We start from the raw sequence: 17,395 nt of genomic DNA on the forward strand, positions 1-17,395 counted from the left end.
GGAACAATGAGTATCCAGAGTAGTGGTTTACCAGTTTGACAGGTTTTAGAGAGAGAAATTTGATTATAAATTAGACTGATTTTATAGGTTTGAGATTCAACAAAAATTGTGTGAGAAAAACTTCATCTTCTTTACTTCTCTCTCTCATCGATTTTCAAAGAAATTTCGATTACTTTCTCTCTCTCTCTCTATTGTATGGCAGCTAATTTGAAGAACCGTGGAATCGGAAGTTTGAGTAAGAGATTTGTTAACCAGATCTGGAGCGGTAGCTCTCGGAATTCATCTCAACTACTTCCTTCTGCAATTTCTCCTGTCATAATCAGGTAATTAGTCTCTCATTAATTAACCTCATCAATTAATCTAATCTCTCTTTATTCTATATCTTTGATCTGATTATGCTAATCTATCTACTTTTATACCGTATGATTTCTTAGCTGATTTCATGAAATTTCAGTGATTTCTGTATTTTTTTTTTAATCTTCATCTCTTTGTCATCTTCTTAAAAGGTAAGTTTAGTGATCTCTCTCTTTCTCTCTCTAAAAAAAGTAGCTGAAGTATGTAATCTCTTTAGGAGCATTTTAGAGAGAGAGAGAAATGAAGATCAATAAGATTTTCCACCTAAAATGTAAAATCACTCTCCTTCCGAGTTCCGATTTATTCATCATCTTAAAGTCTTCAATCAATTTCTAGGGTTTTACTAGGTTAAATTTGTAGATCATCTCAGAATAGTTCCATCCTTTTTGGTGAAATTTCTCTTTCTCTCACTACTGTTTCTCTCTCTACTCTAACATGCTTAATTGAGAAGTACTCTCATAGTTTATGAGGGAAGTTTGGTATATTGAAGTTTGATTAAGGGTATTTTAGGGATTTAACAATCAATAAAGACTTATCTGTAACTTTCAGGAAATGACAAATAAGGACGTGGAATTCGTTTTTATTTTATTAGGTAAAACAATTAATAATGTTGGTCCCTTAATGTGTAAACCATTTGATATTCCTCGATATTCACATTATGTATCTCGAGGTTAAATCCCATAATTGGATTTCAGTGTTGTGGAACACGTATGGTCGAGGTGGACTCCAACATTTATGGTTTCCAAAAGTTAAAAGTAAAAGTTGGAAAATACCCCCAAGAAATTTTGATAATTTCTTGTCAGTCCCCAAATTTGGAGACAGTAGCTAGGGCTAATTTGGATACTAGTCATGAACAGAGTAAGAAGAGATAGAAGTTTGTGTTTATTCTATCTTTTTAGATTGATTGAACATTTTATATCGAATCGAAAAATTTAGGGTTTGTATGAAGTTGGAGGATAATGGTCTAAATGGCATATAAGCTCTCTTGAAATTGGTGTGATTCTCGATGTTAATTGTGAATTTTTCGTCATTGACTTTATCTAAATTGCAAATGGTACTCTTAGATTTGACCGAATAAATATTTGAGATAGTCTACCTATACTTATCTTCGTGTAGAGAGGTATCAACTAATTAATATTCTCTCCATGATTCGATAATCTAGTCAACTCATATGCAAGTGGACGCATATAATAATTCATTTTATCCTTTGATGTAATCAACTTCTTGATTTATCTTGTACTTTTGTCATCCTTGCATTTTTCTAGAAATGATAAAAGTGATTGACATGTTTGTACATGTACAACTCTCACATGAATAGTTTAGTGGGTCTGGCAAGTCATGACGATTAAATCTTCCAGACCCTTAATAGGTACACGCATCTATAATCAATCCTCTATACCTTTAGGACACATGATAGGATAACCCAGTAACAGTAAAATGATTTTGTCTGATCATTGATTGTGTTTGTGTGGTGTGATGAACAACAGGAGGGGTGCACATAGCTCGGTGTATGATAAGAACATAGATGATGATGTACGGCCGAGTGTAGTTCCAGATGAAGTGATCCAACCTTTATCAGAGAAATACTGGGGCCCTAATCCTCGTACAGGGGTATTTGGTCCTGCATCGGCAAGTGAGAACCCCGAAGGACCCATAATTGGTGGTGGTGGCGGCAGCGGAAGTACTGAATCTGTTTTGGAACAAAAAGCTTGGTTCCGTCCACTTGAGGATGTCGAAAAACCACAACAAAATTGATTATATATCTATATATATTCACCCCCCACTATTACTATATCCACCCCCAATAAATAATGTAGAATTATATTTTTAGTATCGTATATAGTATGTAGCTTCTAGGTTTGAGTATCTGAGTTGGATTGTGAGTAGTAGTGGGGTTAATGTTGATGATCATTTTGTTTTGTTATTTGAAGAAGCAAGTATGGGTATTTTTATTGTATGTTGAAATTCTATAATATAATAAGAAAATGAAAAAAAAAAAATGTTTGCTAAATTCTTCTCTGTAAATATATATCTAGATTCTAGATCTGTCTCCATATGCTATAATGGACTTTCCAAGTAACTTCTGCATAAACATAACCAACATGTATATTGAGGTTGTGGGCAGTTTGAGTGTTGTAACACATCAATAACAACAAAATTTATTGTACTATGGGTAGCTGGATTTTGATAGAGAAAGTAGGTTTATTTAAGATAGGAAAATGGTGAAATGCAAGGCCGAATCCCATACTTGACGAGTCCAGGCAAGATTCAGCCTCAGTACTCAGTGGCGTGGCCGAGAATTTGGGGGCCCGGTGCGAAAAAATATTTGGGGCCCTTTCTCCAATGATATCAAAACGTAAACTCTTTTCACACATTATACGTTTAGTAATTATCTCTAAAGAAACTAAATTCGATAAGAAAAATAATTTACCTCCTTCCGTGAAGTTGAATACTTATTCTAAATTGTGTATTTTTTCATCCTAAATACTTCTATACAAATACCTTACACATTTGACAACACTCCTTCCACGAAAAGATAGAACAATAAGTATTCGACTTCATAAACATACAAACTAAACTAATAGTTTATCACTTTATCCATAACTTAAAACCATAACTAATAGTTGTTATTTTTTGTGAAGAAGATAGTTGATGTTAGAAAGAGTTGGAGATAATAACGAGTTCATAAAATAAACAAAAAAAGTGATTGGTGGGTGGATTGAAACTTAGACCTCTTACTTAAGATTCAAGAGGTTTGCCAATTCAGCTACATCACCATCTTGTTTCATTATGTACTGCTAAATTAATATAACTGATCGGAATTTAGGGGCCCTATCTCTATGAAAAAATTATGTGGTTTGAGGGGGCCCGGTGCCGTCGCACCGGTCGCACCCCCTCAAACACGCCCCTGTCAGTACTTGGCCGGTCCAGATTTAGCGAGAGAAACCAAGTACTCAGGCTGAGATTTTGACCTGTCATACCATGACCATCACAGCTGTTTAAAATATTCCAATCCATGGATAAATACCAAGTGAAAGTCCAATTATCTAAACATAATACAGGCTACTATTGAATTCAGCCCTAATTTTATTGTCTTTTAGGAAGTGGAAAATGTATTATTAAAGATTCTTTCTTCTTATCTTTTTTTTTTTATTAGATGATCTGGTTGTATTTGAAATTATGCACTCGTACATGGTACAAGTAGACTACTATAGATACATGAGAAACTGTGGGCTTGTTTTTTCTTTTTTCATCTTATAAAACACTAATTATTCCAAATCAGTGGCTCAAGTTTTGGATGAGAGAGGAAGATTTGGACCTTCTATCAACCCTTTTTTTTTTTTGTTGAAAGTGGACCTCTATCAACCCTAGCAGTCCTATCCTATTAGGGATGTGTTTTCACCTATAATGGAGATTTGGACATCTCTTTGGTCTGTTCTACGTGGATTTTGTTTTTTCATTATCTACACTGTTCAAATGTTCATCGATGTCTACCAAAACAACATTTAGGGAGTGGGACAGAAATGTCGTGAAGGGGACGACTTGATACCAAGGGTAGATCTAGGAATTCCGAAGTCTCTAACATTTCTCCAAAGAAAATGCTAATGCCTTCTCTTGTGGCCCCTGTTAGACTCCGATGACATCAAATTAGTAAGTCTCAGTTGAAGTAATTAACATGGGTTCGATTGGACTTTAAGATAACAAATTCTTATTTATCAAGGCCTTTCGTACAAAATTATCATCAACTTCATTTTGCACTATAAGATGATTTAACAGTTAACACTAGAAAAAAATGTGTCTGTCTCAAATCTTTTGATCGCAAAATACTCATTCCTCCTAACCAACCTATCATTTAGCTCCTATCGAACCTCTCTCAAAACAAGAGATCCTAGATTTTCATTTATTTTATAATAAGTTCCTTTTTTGGAATATATATTGATTAGTGACATTCATTTTCTTTTTCTTACTAATTTACAGATATAAATAGACGTTTCCGAAGTAATAATATGTTTTACCACGTCTTTCTTTTCTAGAAGATAGACATGAATTAACTAGCTAATATAACACTCTTATATATTTTCGTCATTGTCTGGATCCTGAAGTGTATGTTTCACTACAAGTAGGTCCTTTTGAAAAACAAAAAGTGTAGTCCAAGGGTTTAAGATGATGTTGGTTTTTTGTACTTTTCATTTCTAAAATCTAGTTTGAAGTCTAAATTGACTCGAGTTAGATTTCAAATTATTTGTTTTTATCTGAATGACTGATTTGCACTCGCTTTAAATCTATTTAATTCATACAGGTCAAATTCATATAACGAAGAAAATTCACAAATGCTAAGAAAGATATAAGCAGACAATACCAATGTTCTCCTAAAGAGATAAGATAAGAAAATCACATAATCATGATGGATGGTCAATTTGATCACAACCATCACTCTCTTCTTCCTCTCTCGATCTTCCTCTTCTCCCTTTTTCTTGGAAACTTCTTTTGTTAGCATCTGTTTTTATGGGCAAAGCCATGAAGAGGATAGGAATAAAAAAGAAGCAGGACCATTTTATCCCATATCCTCCTATTATCCATACTTTCATTATTAGTTTTCAGCTTTCACCCATTTGTTGCTACAATGATGATAGGGGGACTCCCTCGGATACTCCCAAGTGTACTCCCCCTCACAGTGACAAGGCTATTTTAGTCTTTTCACAGTGTTTGCCAGAGTGAAAAGATTAAAGTAGCCTTGTCCTGTGAGGGAGAGTACACTTGGGAGTATCCCTAGGGAGTCCCTAATTCATTTTCCTTTTTGCTATAACCAGCTAATGCTATTATGATGTTAATATCCAATCAAAACAGAACAACTATATATCACTTCTTGTACCCAACAATTTCTAGCACTATCAAATGTGTTATTTGGTAAGTTTGTAGTGATCCAACTTAAAACCAATTGGTAATGATTGGAGATGATCTAGACCTTATATTCTTGGTTGTTAGATATCCATTCTCCTGTGTGAGACTATTCTCACACGCCCCCTCACGTGTTACGTGTGGGGTTCTTTGAACCTATACGTGTATTTTTTTGGCGACGTGGAGCACGTGTGACATTTAAGCCTGTCACATGTTGGTCTAGCTTTGATACCATGTGAAGTTTGTGGTCATCCAACTCAAAACTAATTGGTAATGAGTGGAGATGACCTAGACCTTATATTCTTGGTTGCAAGATACTCATTCTCCAACGAGGGACTATTCTCACATTATTACTTTGAAATAGTAATGTCAAGTATATAAAATTAATCGGAAGATGTCTCCACATAAATCTAAAAGACTTATCATGTCGTTAGTGTAGCACCTCAACCGTCAGAAAATATTTGTGATATAGATATTTGATCCACGTTTTCCCTCGATTCCAATTGAAGATGGTCGTTTTCCTATATGCTATAAGATATTTAATTTAGTGACTCAAGTTCCTCCGTCTTACCTCTAAGGACCCGATTTCTAGCTTTCTACTGAGTCCATGTCACGGAAGCGCCTTTCCCAAGTATAGGCACCAACTAGTTATCCGTCGCTTAATAGCAGCTATAATATTCAAGGTTCCTTCTTCTGAATCGTCGAGTAACAAGTAGGAAATTTATATGATATTAGACTAGTCATTTTCTCACCATTAATACACATTTAACATTGGTAATTCAAAATGACTTAGCAACTATCTCTGTGATATTACTATTTCAAAGTAATAACCAAAGAGATACTATCCGAACTCAGTTGCTAACCCGCATTATGTAGCAGGCAGGAGAAATGAGCAGATGATTTGTCATCCTTAGCAAAGAAAATTCATCTAGTCAAGAATCCGATCCTCAGAGGATGTTCGTTTTTTCACCACTTATAATTCATATAGTAGCACTTTAGAAGTGTTTTCCTCTGAAAGTTAAGTTCAAAGCTTATAATTTCACACTTACTTCGATAACACTTGCAAGTGAGATCGCTTAGTAATTTGCAAAAACCAATGCCCTTTTACTCATCTCTGTAGACAAATATGCCTCTTAGATCTTTATCTAATGTTAAGTGTGTAGTCATCCAACTCAAAAACAATAAGATAATTAGTGAAGAGTGCCTAAATATTTCATTCTTGGTTATGAAATGTGTTCTTCTTCCATATGGGACTACTCTCACACGCCACCCCTCACATGTGGGAGTTCTTCGAGCCTAATTACACGTATGTGCAATTATTTGGCCTATCACGTACAAGTCTGGTTCTCATACTATGTTTAGTTTGTGGTTCAAAATCAATTTGCACTAAGTAGGGAGGACGCAAGTATTACATTCGTTCTTATGAGAGAGTGCCCTTAGTCCTATTCTATCACATCCAAAATCCAAGACACAAACATAGAAATAAGTTCCGACCCTACAAGTACTAATCTTGTAATAGATAATCAATTGCTTGACTGATAAAGCATACTTCAAGAACCCTAATTCCCACTCAATCATACAACAAATAGGAAAAGCAGGAAGGACAGAAATGAGGAGGAAAATGATTATTACTGTGGAAACGAAATGAGCAATTATGCATCTTATCCGCAGAAATCAACGATAGAGTAGGGTTTTGTTTACCATATGACATTGTAAAGAGAGTGGCATGGCAGCTTGTGTGCTCTATTAATGCACGGTAATAAAAATTCAGCTCCCATATTTGGCAGCCAAAGGAAAAATTACTATTTCTTTCTAACCAAACGCTCCACCAAACGCGTAGCGTATAGAGTAACTTACTGAAGAAACCCTTTTAGAGTGTCAGATATCTAGAGCTTTGACATATTGAAGAAAGATCTCAAAAAGTCCTAGGCATCCAATATGGGATACTGAGACCCCCTCCTTTGGCTTCTTCTCCTTAATAGCTATAGACATGATATTTTGTAATCACTATCAATATGCCCAGACCAGGTAGTAACAGGATCTTCCACAACATCCATACAAACCTTAATTATCTTCCTCACTGTCCATCTCCTTGAAATCCCTCATCGACAAGCTTTTTGTAAGAAAATAGAGAAATGTATTGATTTGTATTGATTTCCTAAGCTATTACATAAGTCTTTATAAGGAGTTACATAGGAGAGAAGTTTTATCTATTGGGCAATGTGGTACTAAATATTCTATCACTCATATATTCTAACATTCCCCCTCAAACTAATGACTTTTGCTAGTGAAAAATTCATGAGTTTGCTAAATAAGTTGTAGATGTTGGACTTGATTTGAACATGGAGGAGTCATGTGAGGTAGCTAAAGGCACCATTGCCAGGTATTATCTCTTATTTAAAGAGAAAGTGGTCCATGGTGGTTGTAATAGCTCCACACATGGATATTACACCATATAAAAACAATCCTTTAATCTTGTGATTTTATCCTCTTTCAAACACTAGCAATCACCATTCTTGAGTTTGCCCACTTCAATTCTTCTCTATAATCTTCTTTTAGCACCTCTTCATTTGATCTTATGAAAGCTAAGGAACAATAGCTTGAGAGTTCTCAACTTGTATTCAAGAAGTATGAGCAAATCAACTAAGAGAATGAACTCTTTTGTCATAAAGGAACCCACAAACATGTTTTCAAAAAACATCAAAAGAAAACCATCTTTGAGAATAAGCATGATTTCTTTGATACATTCTATCAAACACTTCAGGTGCATCATATTGTAAATCAAGATTTTGGAGAACTATAAGTATAGTTTCAAGATAAACATGGGGTATATAACTATTCTAACAAAGAAATCCATGAATTCTTTTCCCCCTCTCTAATAGCTTTCCAATTTCTCTCAAAATATAACTTCATGGACCATGGATACACATAGATTTGATGTTGTGGAGGACTTGACATTTGAAATGCTTGAGATCATTGAAGAGTATATCATGTGATTTCTTCAACAAATCACTCTTGTTTGGATCTTTCATCTTCTTGTTAATCTTCATCATCTTCAAATACTATTGAGAAAAGTATTGAAGAATGATTAGATCTCAACAATAGAAAAGAACTACTCTTATTGGAAAGGAAAAAAAAACACTAAACTTGAACTAAAAACCGATAAAAGCCCGGCGGACGGTAGCCATTAATGGGACTACCGCCGCCGGCAAGCGGAAGACTCTATTGACTAACCCAAGAAAGAAACCTAGAAGCTCTTATACCATGTAAGAAAATAGAGAAATGTATTGATTTGTATTGATTTCCTAAGCTATTACATAAGTCTTTATAAGGAGTTACATAGGAGAGAAGTTTTATCTATTGGGCAATGTGGTACTAAATATTCTATCACTCATATATTCTAACACTTTTCCACATTTTTGTTTGAGTTTTACCATTACTTTCAGGACGGGGTCTGGTTTAGACTTTTCGATCTCCATTGGAAAATCACATAAGCCTGGTAGAAAATTGCCTTTATCAAGAAAAACACAAGTCAAATTAGCAAATAATCATGTCTATAATCCTTAACAAAAAAAATAAAAATAATCATGTCTATAAAGAAAAATACCACATAAAATCCAATGGTGGCCAATACATGGACAATCAATTTTCTTATATGGACAACTATTTTATGTAGACAAATGAAAAAGTTACAAATCTTATATGGACAACAACTTTTAGGGGGACATTAATCTAATACGTTTCACTCCATGCTCACTAAATATTAGAGTTTTTACTTTTAGTCCTTCTCCTTTCTTCTTCCATAAACCTTACATATCCTCTTCATCCCCAACAACTAAACTTGTAGAGAAATTGTTTATCAAGTCCAAGATTATCAGAGTAAAAGTCGTCATTATAGACCAATGGATTTCTTATGTGGACAATAATTGTTGCTTTAAAAGTATTAAGGTTTTAATATGAAACCCTAACTGGTTCTTCTTCCTTGTCATCACGCCATCATTCCCTCCTGCATCTACATCCACATCCACCTTCTCCAACTACCTCCACTTTTTTGGGGCATCATATCCATCTTATGTGTTCTCATTCTTAGGATGGTTTTTCAATATCAACAACTAAAAGATATATCAGATAAAATGGTAAAGATTGATAAAGATAATAAAATGTTCCATAATTTTTAACTGCAAAAAGATTAGAATCTAAATATGTCACACTATGGATACAGAGATGAGTATAGATAAGTAATCACTTGTGTATTGCGTATTTAATGAATTTTCAAGACCTTGACAAATTGAATATGAAATCATATTCTTAATTAGATCACCTCTGAAAGATAAACCTTAACTGAAGCTAAGAGAATGGCAGTAGATCAAACCAATTAATTGAGTTAGAGGCATTAATTTGGATGAGTAATTATGCAACAATGACATTAACACTCTGATGACCATTTTTCTCTTAACAAATTAATAGGTTCCTGATTTTCTTTTAAGTTTTTGTTGTCTTAGAGAGAGAAATAAAAGAATGATATTGAATTCTCAAATTAAAGATTGAGAATGGTTGTTTGTTTGTGGTGGTCGGATAGGAGTATGTAGTGGTGAGTCTCGGGGAAGGTGAAGGTGGTGGTGGTGGTGGTGATTGATCGAAGAAGTGGTGTCTTGATGAAGAGGAAGAAACAACTAGGGTTGGCAAACCCTAATTGTTAGGTTTTACCTATTGTATTCGTTAATGGTCCTCAGAATAATTACGGTTAATATTCTGATCCTTATAGAGTTGTCCCCTTATTAAATTCAAGTCAATTATGTCAAACATAGTTGACTTATACCGGATTCAAAAGTAGTTGTCCATATAAGAAAATTGGTTGTCCACGTATTGGCCACCAATCCAATATATATAGCGTGTTCTAGGAAACAAACCATCGAAATGTAATTGGTTATCGTGTCACTTCAAATCCCACCTCACGGTAGCTAAATGGATTTACATTTTTTATGTTCATAATCGAAAACCAAAACTTATGTCTTGACCTTGTAATTAACAAACAACATTTTGAATCAGTTAGTCTACCACAACAAAGTTTTGGGTGTTAACTAGGACATGGTCAATTAATACTTAATTGAATCATTCTTAATCCATCTTTGGTACCATCTTATTATATCTAAAGACATCTGAGGGTTTATAACTTATAAGATAACCAATATTAAGCATTAGCTAGGGTTCATCAAGAATGGTTTTGAATGGAACTTTGTAGGTTTTACATATGTGGTATTATCTTATATTTGCTAACTTATTCAACTAGATAACTATGACAAATTCATGATGGTACTTTCTATCACTTCTTAGGGTTTATTATTTAAGAAGTTGGGGGCAAATTAATCAAAATAACAATACTATTATTGCCAAAAAAAAAAATGGAGTGATAAAATATAAATTTGGCCAAACCCCCTAGAATATTTGGACTTTGGTTAAAAAGGACCGGTCAATTTTTTTTTTAGTATTTAACTCTGTGAGTATTTTTTTAATTTGCAACATCTTGCGACAACTTCACAACTGTTTTGCGACACCTTACAACAACTTTGTAACACTTTACAACAACTTTGCAATGTCTTGCAATACCTTGCAACACTTTTTGTAAAAAAAAAATATTGGGTTTTTAACCAAACAAAATACAAATATGAGATATTTCTTTTTTGACCCCCTAGTTTGTGATCAACTTCCTTTTTGGCCCCCTACGTTCACTGATTCAAAATCGACTTTTTTGTTTGTTTAACTCCATCAATTAACTTTAGTGGTTAACATTTTTGTTACCAAAATTACCCTTCTTATAAAATAATCTTAAAAATTCAAAATTAGTCCCCTTTTAAATATGGGTTCATTCCCTAATAATTTCAACTTCGTTAGAATTAACTTGGGGTTTGAAAATATATCTCAAAAATTTTAACAGCATCACCTCACCTCTCTCTCTCCCCTCCATTTCATCACCTCCACCTCATCACTCTCGCCACTTCATCACTCTCCCCACCTCGCCATCTTCTCCAACGAAGGTTGTCGGCCGGCCAAAATTTCCGGCGACCTTCAAACTTTAAAAAACATGCAAATTTCTTCTAATCTCTTCTTCCACCTTCTTCTTCGATGTCTATCTTGTTTTTTCTTATTCTCTTCTTTTTCTTTCTCTTCTTTAACTCTCTCTTCTCTTTCTCTTTCTCCATTTCTCTACTCTTTCTCTCTCTTTCTCTCTAAATATATATCAATGGGTTTATAAAGTTCATCATGAATTGGCGTGCTGACTCAGGAATAGATTGCAAAAGGTCGTCGATGAAGCTAGAGAGTGGAAGATTAGGATCACTAGCAATTTCAGAAAGATATTGATCAATCAGTTTATCGACATCAATCCAAGCACCACACCCCAAAACTAAATTATCTTTACCCTTGCCGGTTTTCTTATTATAAACAGAATCTTGAGAATGTTTCGTTATAAACTTATTCACAAGAGTTTAAACAGGTCTTAAATCGTAAATAGTAGTGTCCGGAGATCTTGCTGGAATTAATAGATCCTTAAGAGAAGCTTTATCCAACTGTGAACTTATTCTATTTAGTAGCTCTTCCTTTGCCTCATTACCAACTTCAACCAAAATTGCAACTTTCAATAATTTCGGCAAGAAACTACAACAACAGACAACATCCATATGAGACGACAATAACCAGACTTCGGTCTGGTTGTTCTAGTGAAAGGGAGCCCATTCGTCGGAGTTATTTAGAGAGAGAGAGAGAGAGAGAGAGAGAGTAGAGAGAGAGTAGAGGAAGAAAAAGAAGAGAAGGGAAGAAGAAAAAGGAAAATAGAGAAGAAGGTGGAAGAAGACATTAAAAGAAATTTTTATTTTTAAAGTTTGAAGGTCGTCGGAAATTTTGGTCGGTACGACCTTCGTCAGAGAAGTTGATGAGGTGGCAAGAGTGATGAGGTGGAGAGAGATATGGGGGTATTTTAATTTGGGAATGAGCCCATATTAAAAAAGTGATCAATTTTGAATTTATAAGATTATTTTATAAGAAGGATGATTTTGGTAACAAAAATGTTAACTACTAAAGTGAACGAAGGAGTTAAAAAGATGGTCAATTTTGAATTTACGAAAAATAAGAGGTCAAAAAGGAAGTTGGCCACAAAGTAGGGGGGCAAAAAAATTTCTACAAATATTTGGGTTTTAACCAATAAGAAAAATACAAAATTTAGATTTTAACAAAAAAATATAACTCTTCTTCTTAACTATTTTTTTTTTAAATTTGGTCTTGTTAGAACTAAAAGTCGCGGAAGCTATCGAACCTATCCTAGAAATTGATTCGATTATGAAGATTAATCGAAAAGCTAAGTCAAAATCAAATATGCGAACAGAATTTAACGAGGTTCGGCTTTAAAGCCTACGTCCTCGGGCGAACAAGAAATCTTTATTGAAGGATAGATGAAGACGACTCACACAATCCGCAAGTTCGTCCCAAGATGGTACCGTATAGAATTTAACCTTCTATACTAGATCTTCGACAACCGAGAAATTTAACACCGCTCAAAACTATGAACAAAAAATCTCTCTTACTTGCTCTCTCTCTAGCTCTCTCTAAAGAAGAGTTGTTGTTGAGTAGTTGTGTTGATGTTGTTTTGGTTGATGTTGAGTTCCAATACTAAACCCCCTATATATAGCTTTTGTCCACCGACCATAATAGGGGGTTTCTAACTTTTTTTTTTAGAAACCAAAAAATTAAACCAATTAGAAACTCAAATTGAAACCAATCTAAACCGCCAATTGCCATAAACTGCCAATTGCATCTTTCTCAAACCGCCTATACCCTCTCACAGGTCTTCAACCCAATTTCCTGTAAAATATTCTACTCCTTAACTTATATCATGCCACCCTTGGTGTATTTTTCTTCTAGAGAATAAATTTTCAACAACAGTGGTTTTATGTAAGCATGATATATTCGTTATTTCCCAAAATGTGGTGATGCAATAACGAAACTTTAGTTGTGCGTTTGACAATCGTCAAAACCACGACACTGAAAAATTGTATACATACGAGGTGTTAGGTTCAAAGAGCATATGAGAAGGCATAATTATTTTCATTCTTCTGTGAAAAATATTGAAGTGCGGGACACTTTTTTTTCTTCTTTTTTTTTTCTGGTGAAAAATGTGTTTGGGTTTTTTTAGGTTAATCTTACATGCAATAAATTTTTAAAGTTAGCCCTTAAACTCTTGTTATTGCTGCATCACCTTAAAATAAAAACATACTATTTATAGGTTGAAGTGAATAAGTGGCCAAACTACTCTTTTATCTTGTTAGAAACTTCAAATCAGTTTTAATGTGAAGATATAGATGTGCTGAAATTTCCAGATGTGTAGTACTTGCGATTGATAAATAAGTTTGTCCTGGATGAAAATTATCATTGGCACTGCACAACTCCCACAAACCTTCTCCAAAACCATATTCCTAGCAACTTAAGCAAAATGATAACTAATGTAGACTAGTATCCTTCATTGATGTCAATGTTCAACAATATCTGAGGCTTCAACAATAATCAATACATATCTTTGGATGACTCACATGTTGCAGTTTTGCATCCAAATAACTTCAAGATTTAACAAACATCATACAGAGTAGCTTAGCTGGTCGAGGTGCAATTGCACGTTGAGATGTCATAAATTGCTACCTTTGAGTGCTAGCTTGTTTACGCAATAGATTGTCTGCATAAAAACGGTGAAATGGTAAAAACATCGAAAATTTAGGGCTTTTTTTAATTTAACCCCTCAATATTAATTGGTAATTGTCTTTACCCCTTTCAATAATTGATAATCGAACTTACCTCCTTCTACTTACTATTTTTGTCAAAAGAAACATTAAGGTCGTGTTTGACTTGCACGAATGAAGTGCAATTATCCGAAATGGCATCTGAAAATCAACCTTTAACAATCTTATTTATGACTAAGTCAAATTATACAGTAAAGCATTAGATTTAACATAATTCACATTACAAGAGTGTTCTTATTGGTAATCACATTCTATTCTAACACTCCAAACATAGTGTTGTTGTTCTTTGAAAAAAAAACAATAAGTTCAAGGAGTAAATTCAATTACCAATTACTGAGAGAGGTTAACTCAATTACCAAGTCCTGAGAGAATAAAACCAAAAAACCCAAAAGTTTATTGTGTAAAATTAGTCTCAAGGAAATAAAACAAAAAAATCGAAAAATAATTACGTGAAAGAATTTCGTTGCTATCAAACACAACCTTTAGAAAAGGAAGTCCACTCCATCTCTCTACCCAAACAAACAATTTTCAGAACTCTTGATGATATTTTAGAGAGAAAGACAATAAAAATTAGAAACAAAAAAAAACACCTTCTCACTAATGTGAGCAAGGTCTCCGTTCACACTATAAATCTAACGCCACTTCTCTCTCTCCACCGTTTCAATCCTCTCTCTCTCTCTCTCTCTCTGATAAAGTTTCTGATTTTTTGGTGAAAATTCCAAAGCTGGTTCTTCAGAGCAGAGAAAAAACCCTACCTTTTTTCCTTCTTTCAATCAGTTTTTAGGGGTTGTCTCTTGTTCTTATGTCAAATTGAAGATCGGATGATGAATCAGTCGTGTTCAGGTATGGATTCTTCTATTAGAAATTAAAAGAAGAAAACCCCTATATCAGTTTTTTTTGTAAGGGATAGGGTTTTGATTCGGTTGAATTAAGGGTTTTTTCTTCTGTTTCTGTTTGATTTTGTAGTAAAGTTTGAATCTTTTTTGAGTTTGGTTAATTGGGTATGGCTGATGAAGGAAATAGGGATAGAAACCCTAACAGGAGAATGGATTTGAATCTTTATTTGGGTCTTCCCCGTCGTCGTCCTGAAACTGATCTTGGATCAGATCTTGCTTTAGGTTCTCTTCCTTTATCTGCTGAAATGTCTAGTTCACAATCAGAATCTTACCCACCTGCTATTTCATCACAATCAACTGAAATTCCTATTGTTAGATCAAATGATCCTGAATATAATCCTTATTCTCCATCTTATGATCATGTTTCATCAAACCCAGAAACCCTAGGTACTGAACTTTATGATGATCCATTGCTTAATCCACCTTTCTTATCTTCCTTTGTGAGTTCTTCACCGACTATTCAAGATAGTACTGAAGCAGTTCTACATGAAGGTAGTAACAGCAATGATGCCGAATATATACCTTACTCTATCCCTGCATATGCCCCTGTTTCTCTCTCGACACCAAATCCTGCTAGTGATTCACAGACTCAACCTGAATTTCCTCATGTTCCTTATGTACCCATTTCAAGAACCAACCAGATTACCCATAATCTTATCCATGAAAATGAATCAGAGAATAGAGGTTTTAACCCATACCAAGCTACTGAACTCCCAAGACGACTTCCTATAGATCGTAATCGAGATGATTCTGAAGATAGATCATCTTGGTTTCAACACCCAGAAAATCGTTTTCGTAGATTAATTGATTCAAACCGTCGGTCTCTAATTAGGAGATCAAGGACCTCAGTCCCGGGTGTGGTAGACCCTGACTTAAATGATTATCCACCAGATTTAGGTGGTGGTTTTCCAGAGAGACGCAATTCTCTGCTAGATTTGGCTGGTTTTTTACCTCGTGTTGGAGATTATCCGTCAGATCCAGCTGGTGCTTATACTGAGAGGCGTGATTATCCACCAGACTTGGGCGGTGCACTTCCTGAGAGGCTAGTTTCTGAGGTACAAGATGTAGCTAATACTGGAGATCAGAAAACAAGTATAGAAAATCTTGTTACAGATGGTTTAGAGAAGAATGACTGTGAGGATAGGAGTAGTGGAATTGCAAATTTCGATTGCAATATCTGTTTAGATGTTGCAAAAGATCCAGTTGTTACCTCATGTGGGCATTTATTTTGTTGGCCTTGCTTGTATCAATGGTTGCATCTTCACAGTGATCATAAGGAATGCCCTGTCTGTAAAGGGGAAGTGACAGAAGAGAATGTAACACCCATCTACGGACGAGGCAGTTCGGAAAACGATTCTCAGAAGAAAGCAAGTGAAGTGGGGGAGGATTCGGGTTTGAAAATCCCCCCAAGACCTCGTGGTAGTCGCACTGAGGGATTCAGACAGAGGATTCGCCGCCGCCTAGGTGGTTCATGGAGACTTGTTGTGGATGAAGATGCAGCAAATAGGGGAGAAAGGCTAGACAATGCAAGTGTTCAAGGGATCTTTAATGGTGCTAATGGTAGAGTTCTCTCGAGGCTTCTAGCAGCTCATCAACTCGAGAGGATTGAGGTGGAGCAAGCTATGAATGTGGGAGGGAGTGGTTCTTCTAGAAATGTAAGTGAGATACCTTTGAACCAGACCGAAGGCGGTAATCCTGTCTCTGGCGTGCCTCGTGGAGGTGGGTCTCGAAGTACTCCATCAGCTCTTGCTCGACGTGGGACTGGGTTTTGGCCACGTTTATCATTTTACGGCACCATAGCTACTGATCTCTCGAACGTGGTGGGGAGGATGCGAAATAATGGTGGCGGTGCGCGAAGCTCAAATCCCCCTCGTAGCAGCCGTGGAGCTTCAGAAGCAGTTCCATCTGCAGATCAAGCTTCAGCCTCAAGTACAATTGCTGTTATTCAGGGAGAGAATGGAGGCCAAGTTGATGCTCCTGCTGAGCCTAGCAGTGTTGGTTCTTCCCGGATACTTAGAAGAAGAACTAGGAACAGCAGCGGTGGTGCTTCAAGCTCTATGGATGTTGATGGAGGAACTCAGAATGCCCGGAAACGTCGCAGGTTGAATTAGAGTCTTAGATTTCTGATTCAAAAAGACAATTTAGTTTCTTTGTTTTGCATTTTGATTTTATAATACCAGAGTCTTTTTTATTTATATCATGTTTCTGATGTTGTATGTACTTTCTGCTGTTAAGCTCTTTTCTCATAAATATTGGATGAAACCCATAACTGGAATTCATTTTCAGAATAGATTGATGATTCTCTTACTTGTGAGATGTATAAGCTATATAACCTGAGACTGCTTCTGCAGATTTTCCCACATGAGATTGTAATGTGACATCTTTTGTACCTTTCATTCTCCAACAATCATGAAATGTGCTGAACTGCTGATGATTCCTCTCTCATACGACATGCATCCAGAA

At 35.3% G+C, this 17,395-nt stretch overlaps 2 protein-coding genes across 2 annotated transcripts; both read left to right on the top strand.

Moving 5' to 3' along the window:
- On the top strand, window positions 1-2,365 carry LOC147536618 (late embryogenesis abundant protein At5g17165-like). Its single transcript, XM_086641746.1, has 2 exons — window positions 1-323; window positions 1,842-2,365. Exons 1-2 carry the CDS (start codon window positions 196-198, stop codon window positions 2,107-2,109), a joined length of 396 nt encoding a protein of 131 aa, XP_086497872.1. The 5' UTR covers window positions 1-195; the 3' UTR covers window positions 2,110-2,365.
- A 12,072-nt stretch (window positions 2,366-14,437) lies between these two features.
- LOC147536619 (uncharacterized) lies at window positions 14,438-17,239 on the top strand. Its single transcript, XM_086641747.1, has 2 exons — window positions 14,438-14,879; window positions 15,003-17,239. Exon 2 carries the CDS (start codon window positions 15,040-15,042, stop codon window positions 17,041-17,043), a length of 2,004 nt encoding a protein of 667 aa, XP_086497873.1. The 5' UTR covers window positions 14,438-14,879; window positions 15,003-15,039; the 3' UTR covers window positions 17,044-17,239.
- Window positions 17,240-17,395: the final 156 nt, after the last annotated feature.

This window comes from Eschscholzia californica, unplaced genomic scaffold, assembly GCF_041429995.1.
Source record: "Eschscholzia californica isolate CP2 unplaced genomic scaffold, dmEscCali1.0.p SCAF_5, whole genome shotgun sequence".
NCBI classification, from domain to species: domain Eukaryota; kingdom Viridiplantae; phylum Streptophyta; class Magnoliopsida; order Ranunculales; family Papaveraceae; genus Eschscholzia; species Eschscholzia californica.

What these genes read in the sequence shown, in the direction of transcription:
- LOC147536618 (XM_086641746.1), top strand. Translation starts at nt 196, where the DNA reads ATGGCAGCTAATTTGAAGAACCGTGGAATCGGAAGTTTGAGTAAGAGA. An exon ending in ATTTCTCCTGTCATAATCAG is followed by an intron (nt 324 to 1,841) that starts GTAATTAGTCTC and finishes GATGAACAACAG; the next exon opens with GAGGGGTGCACATAGCTCGG.
- LOC147536619 (XM_086641747.1), top strand. Translation starts at nt 15,040, where the DNA reads ATGGCTGATGAAGGAAATAGGGATAGAAACCCTAACAGGAGAATGGAT.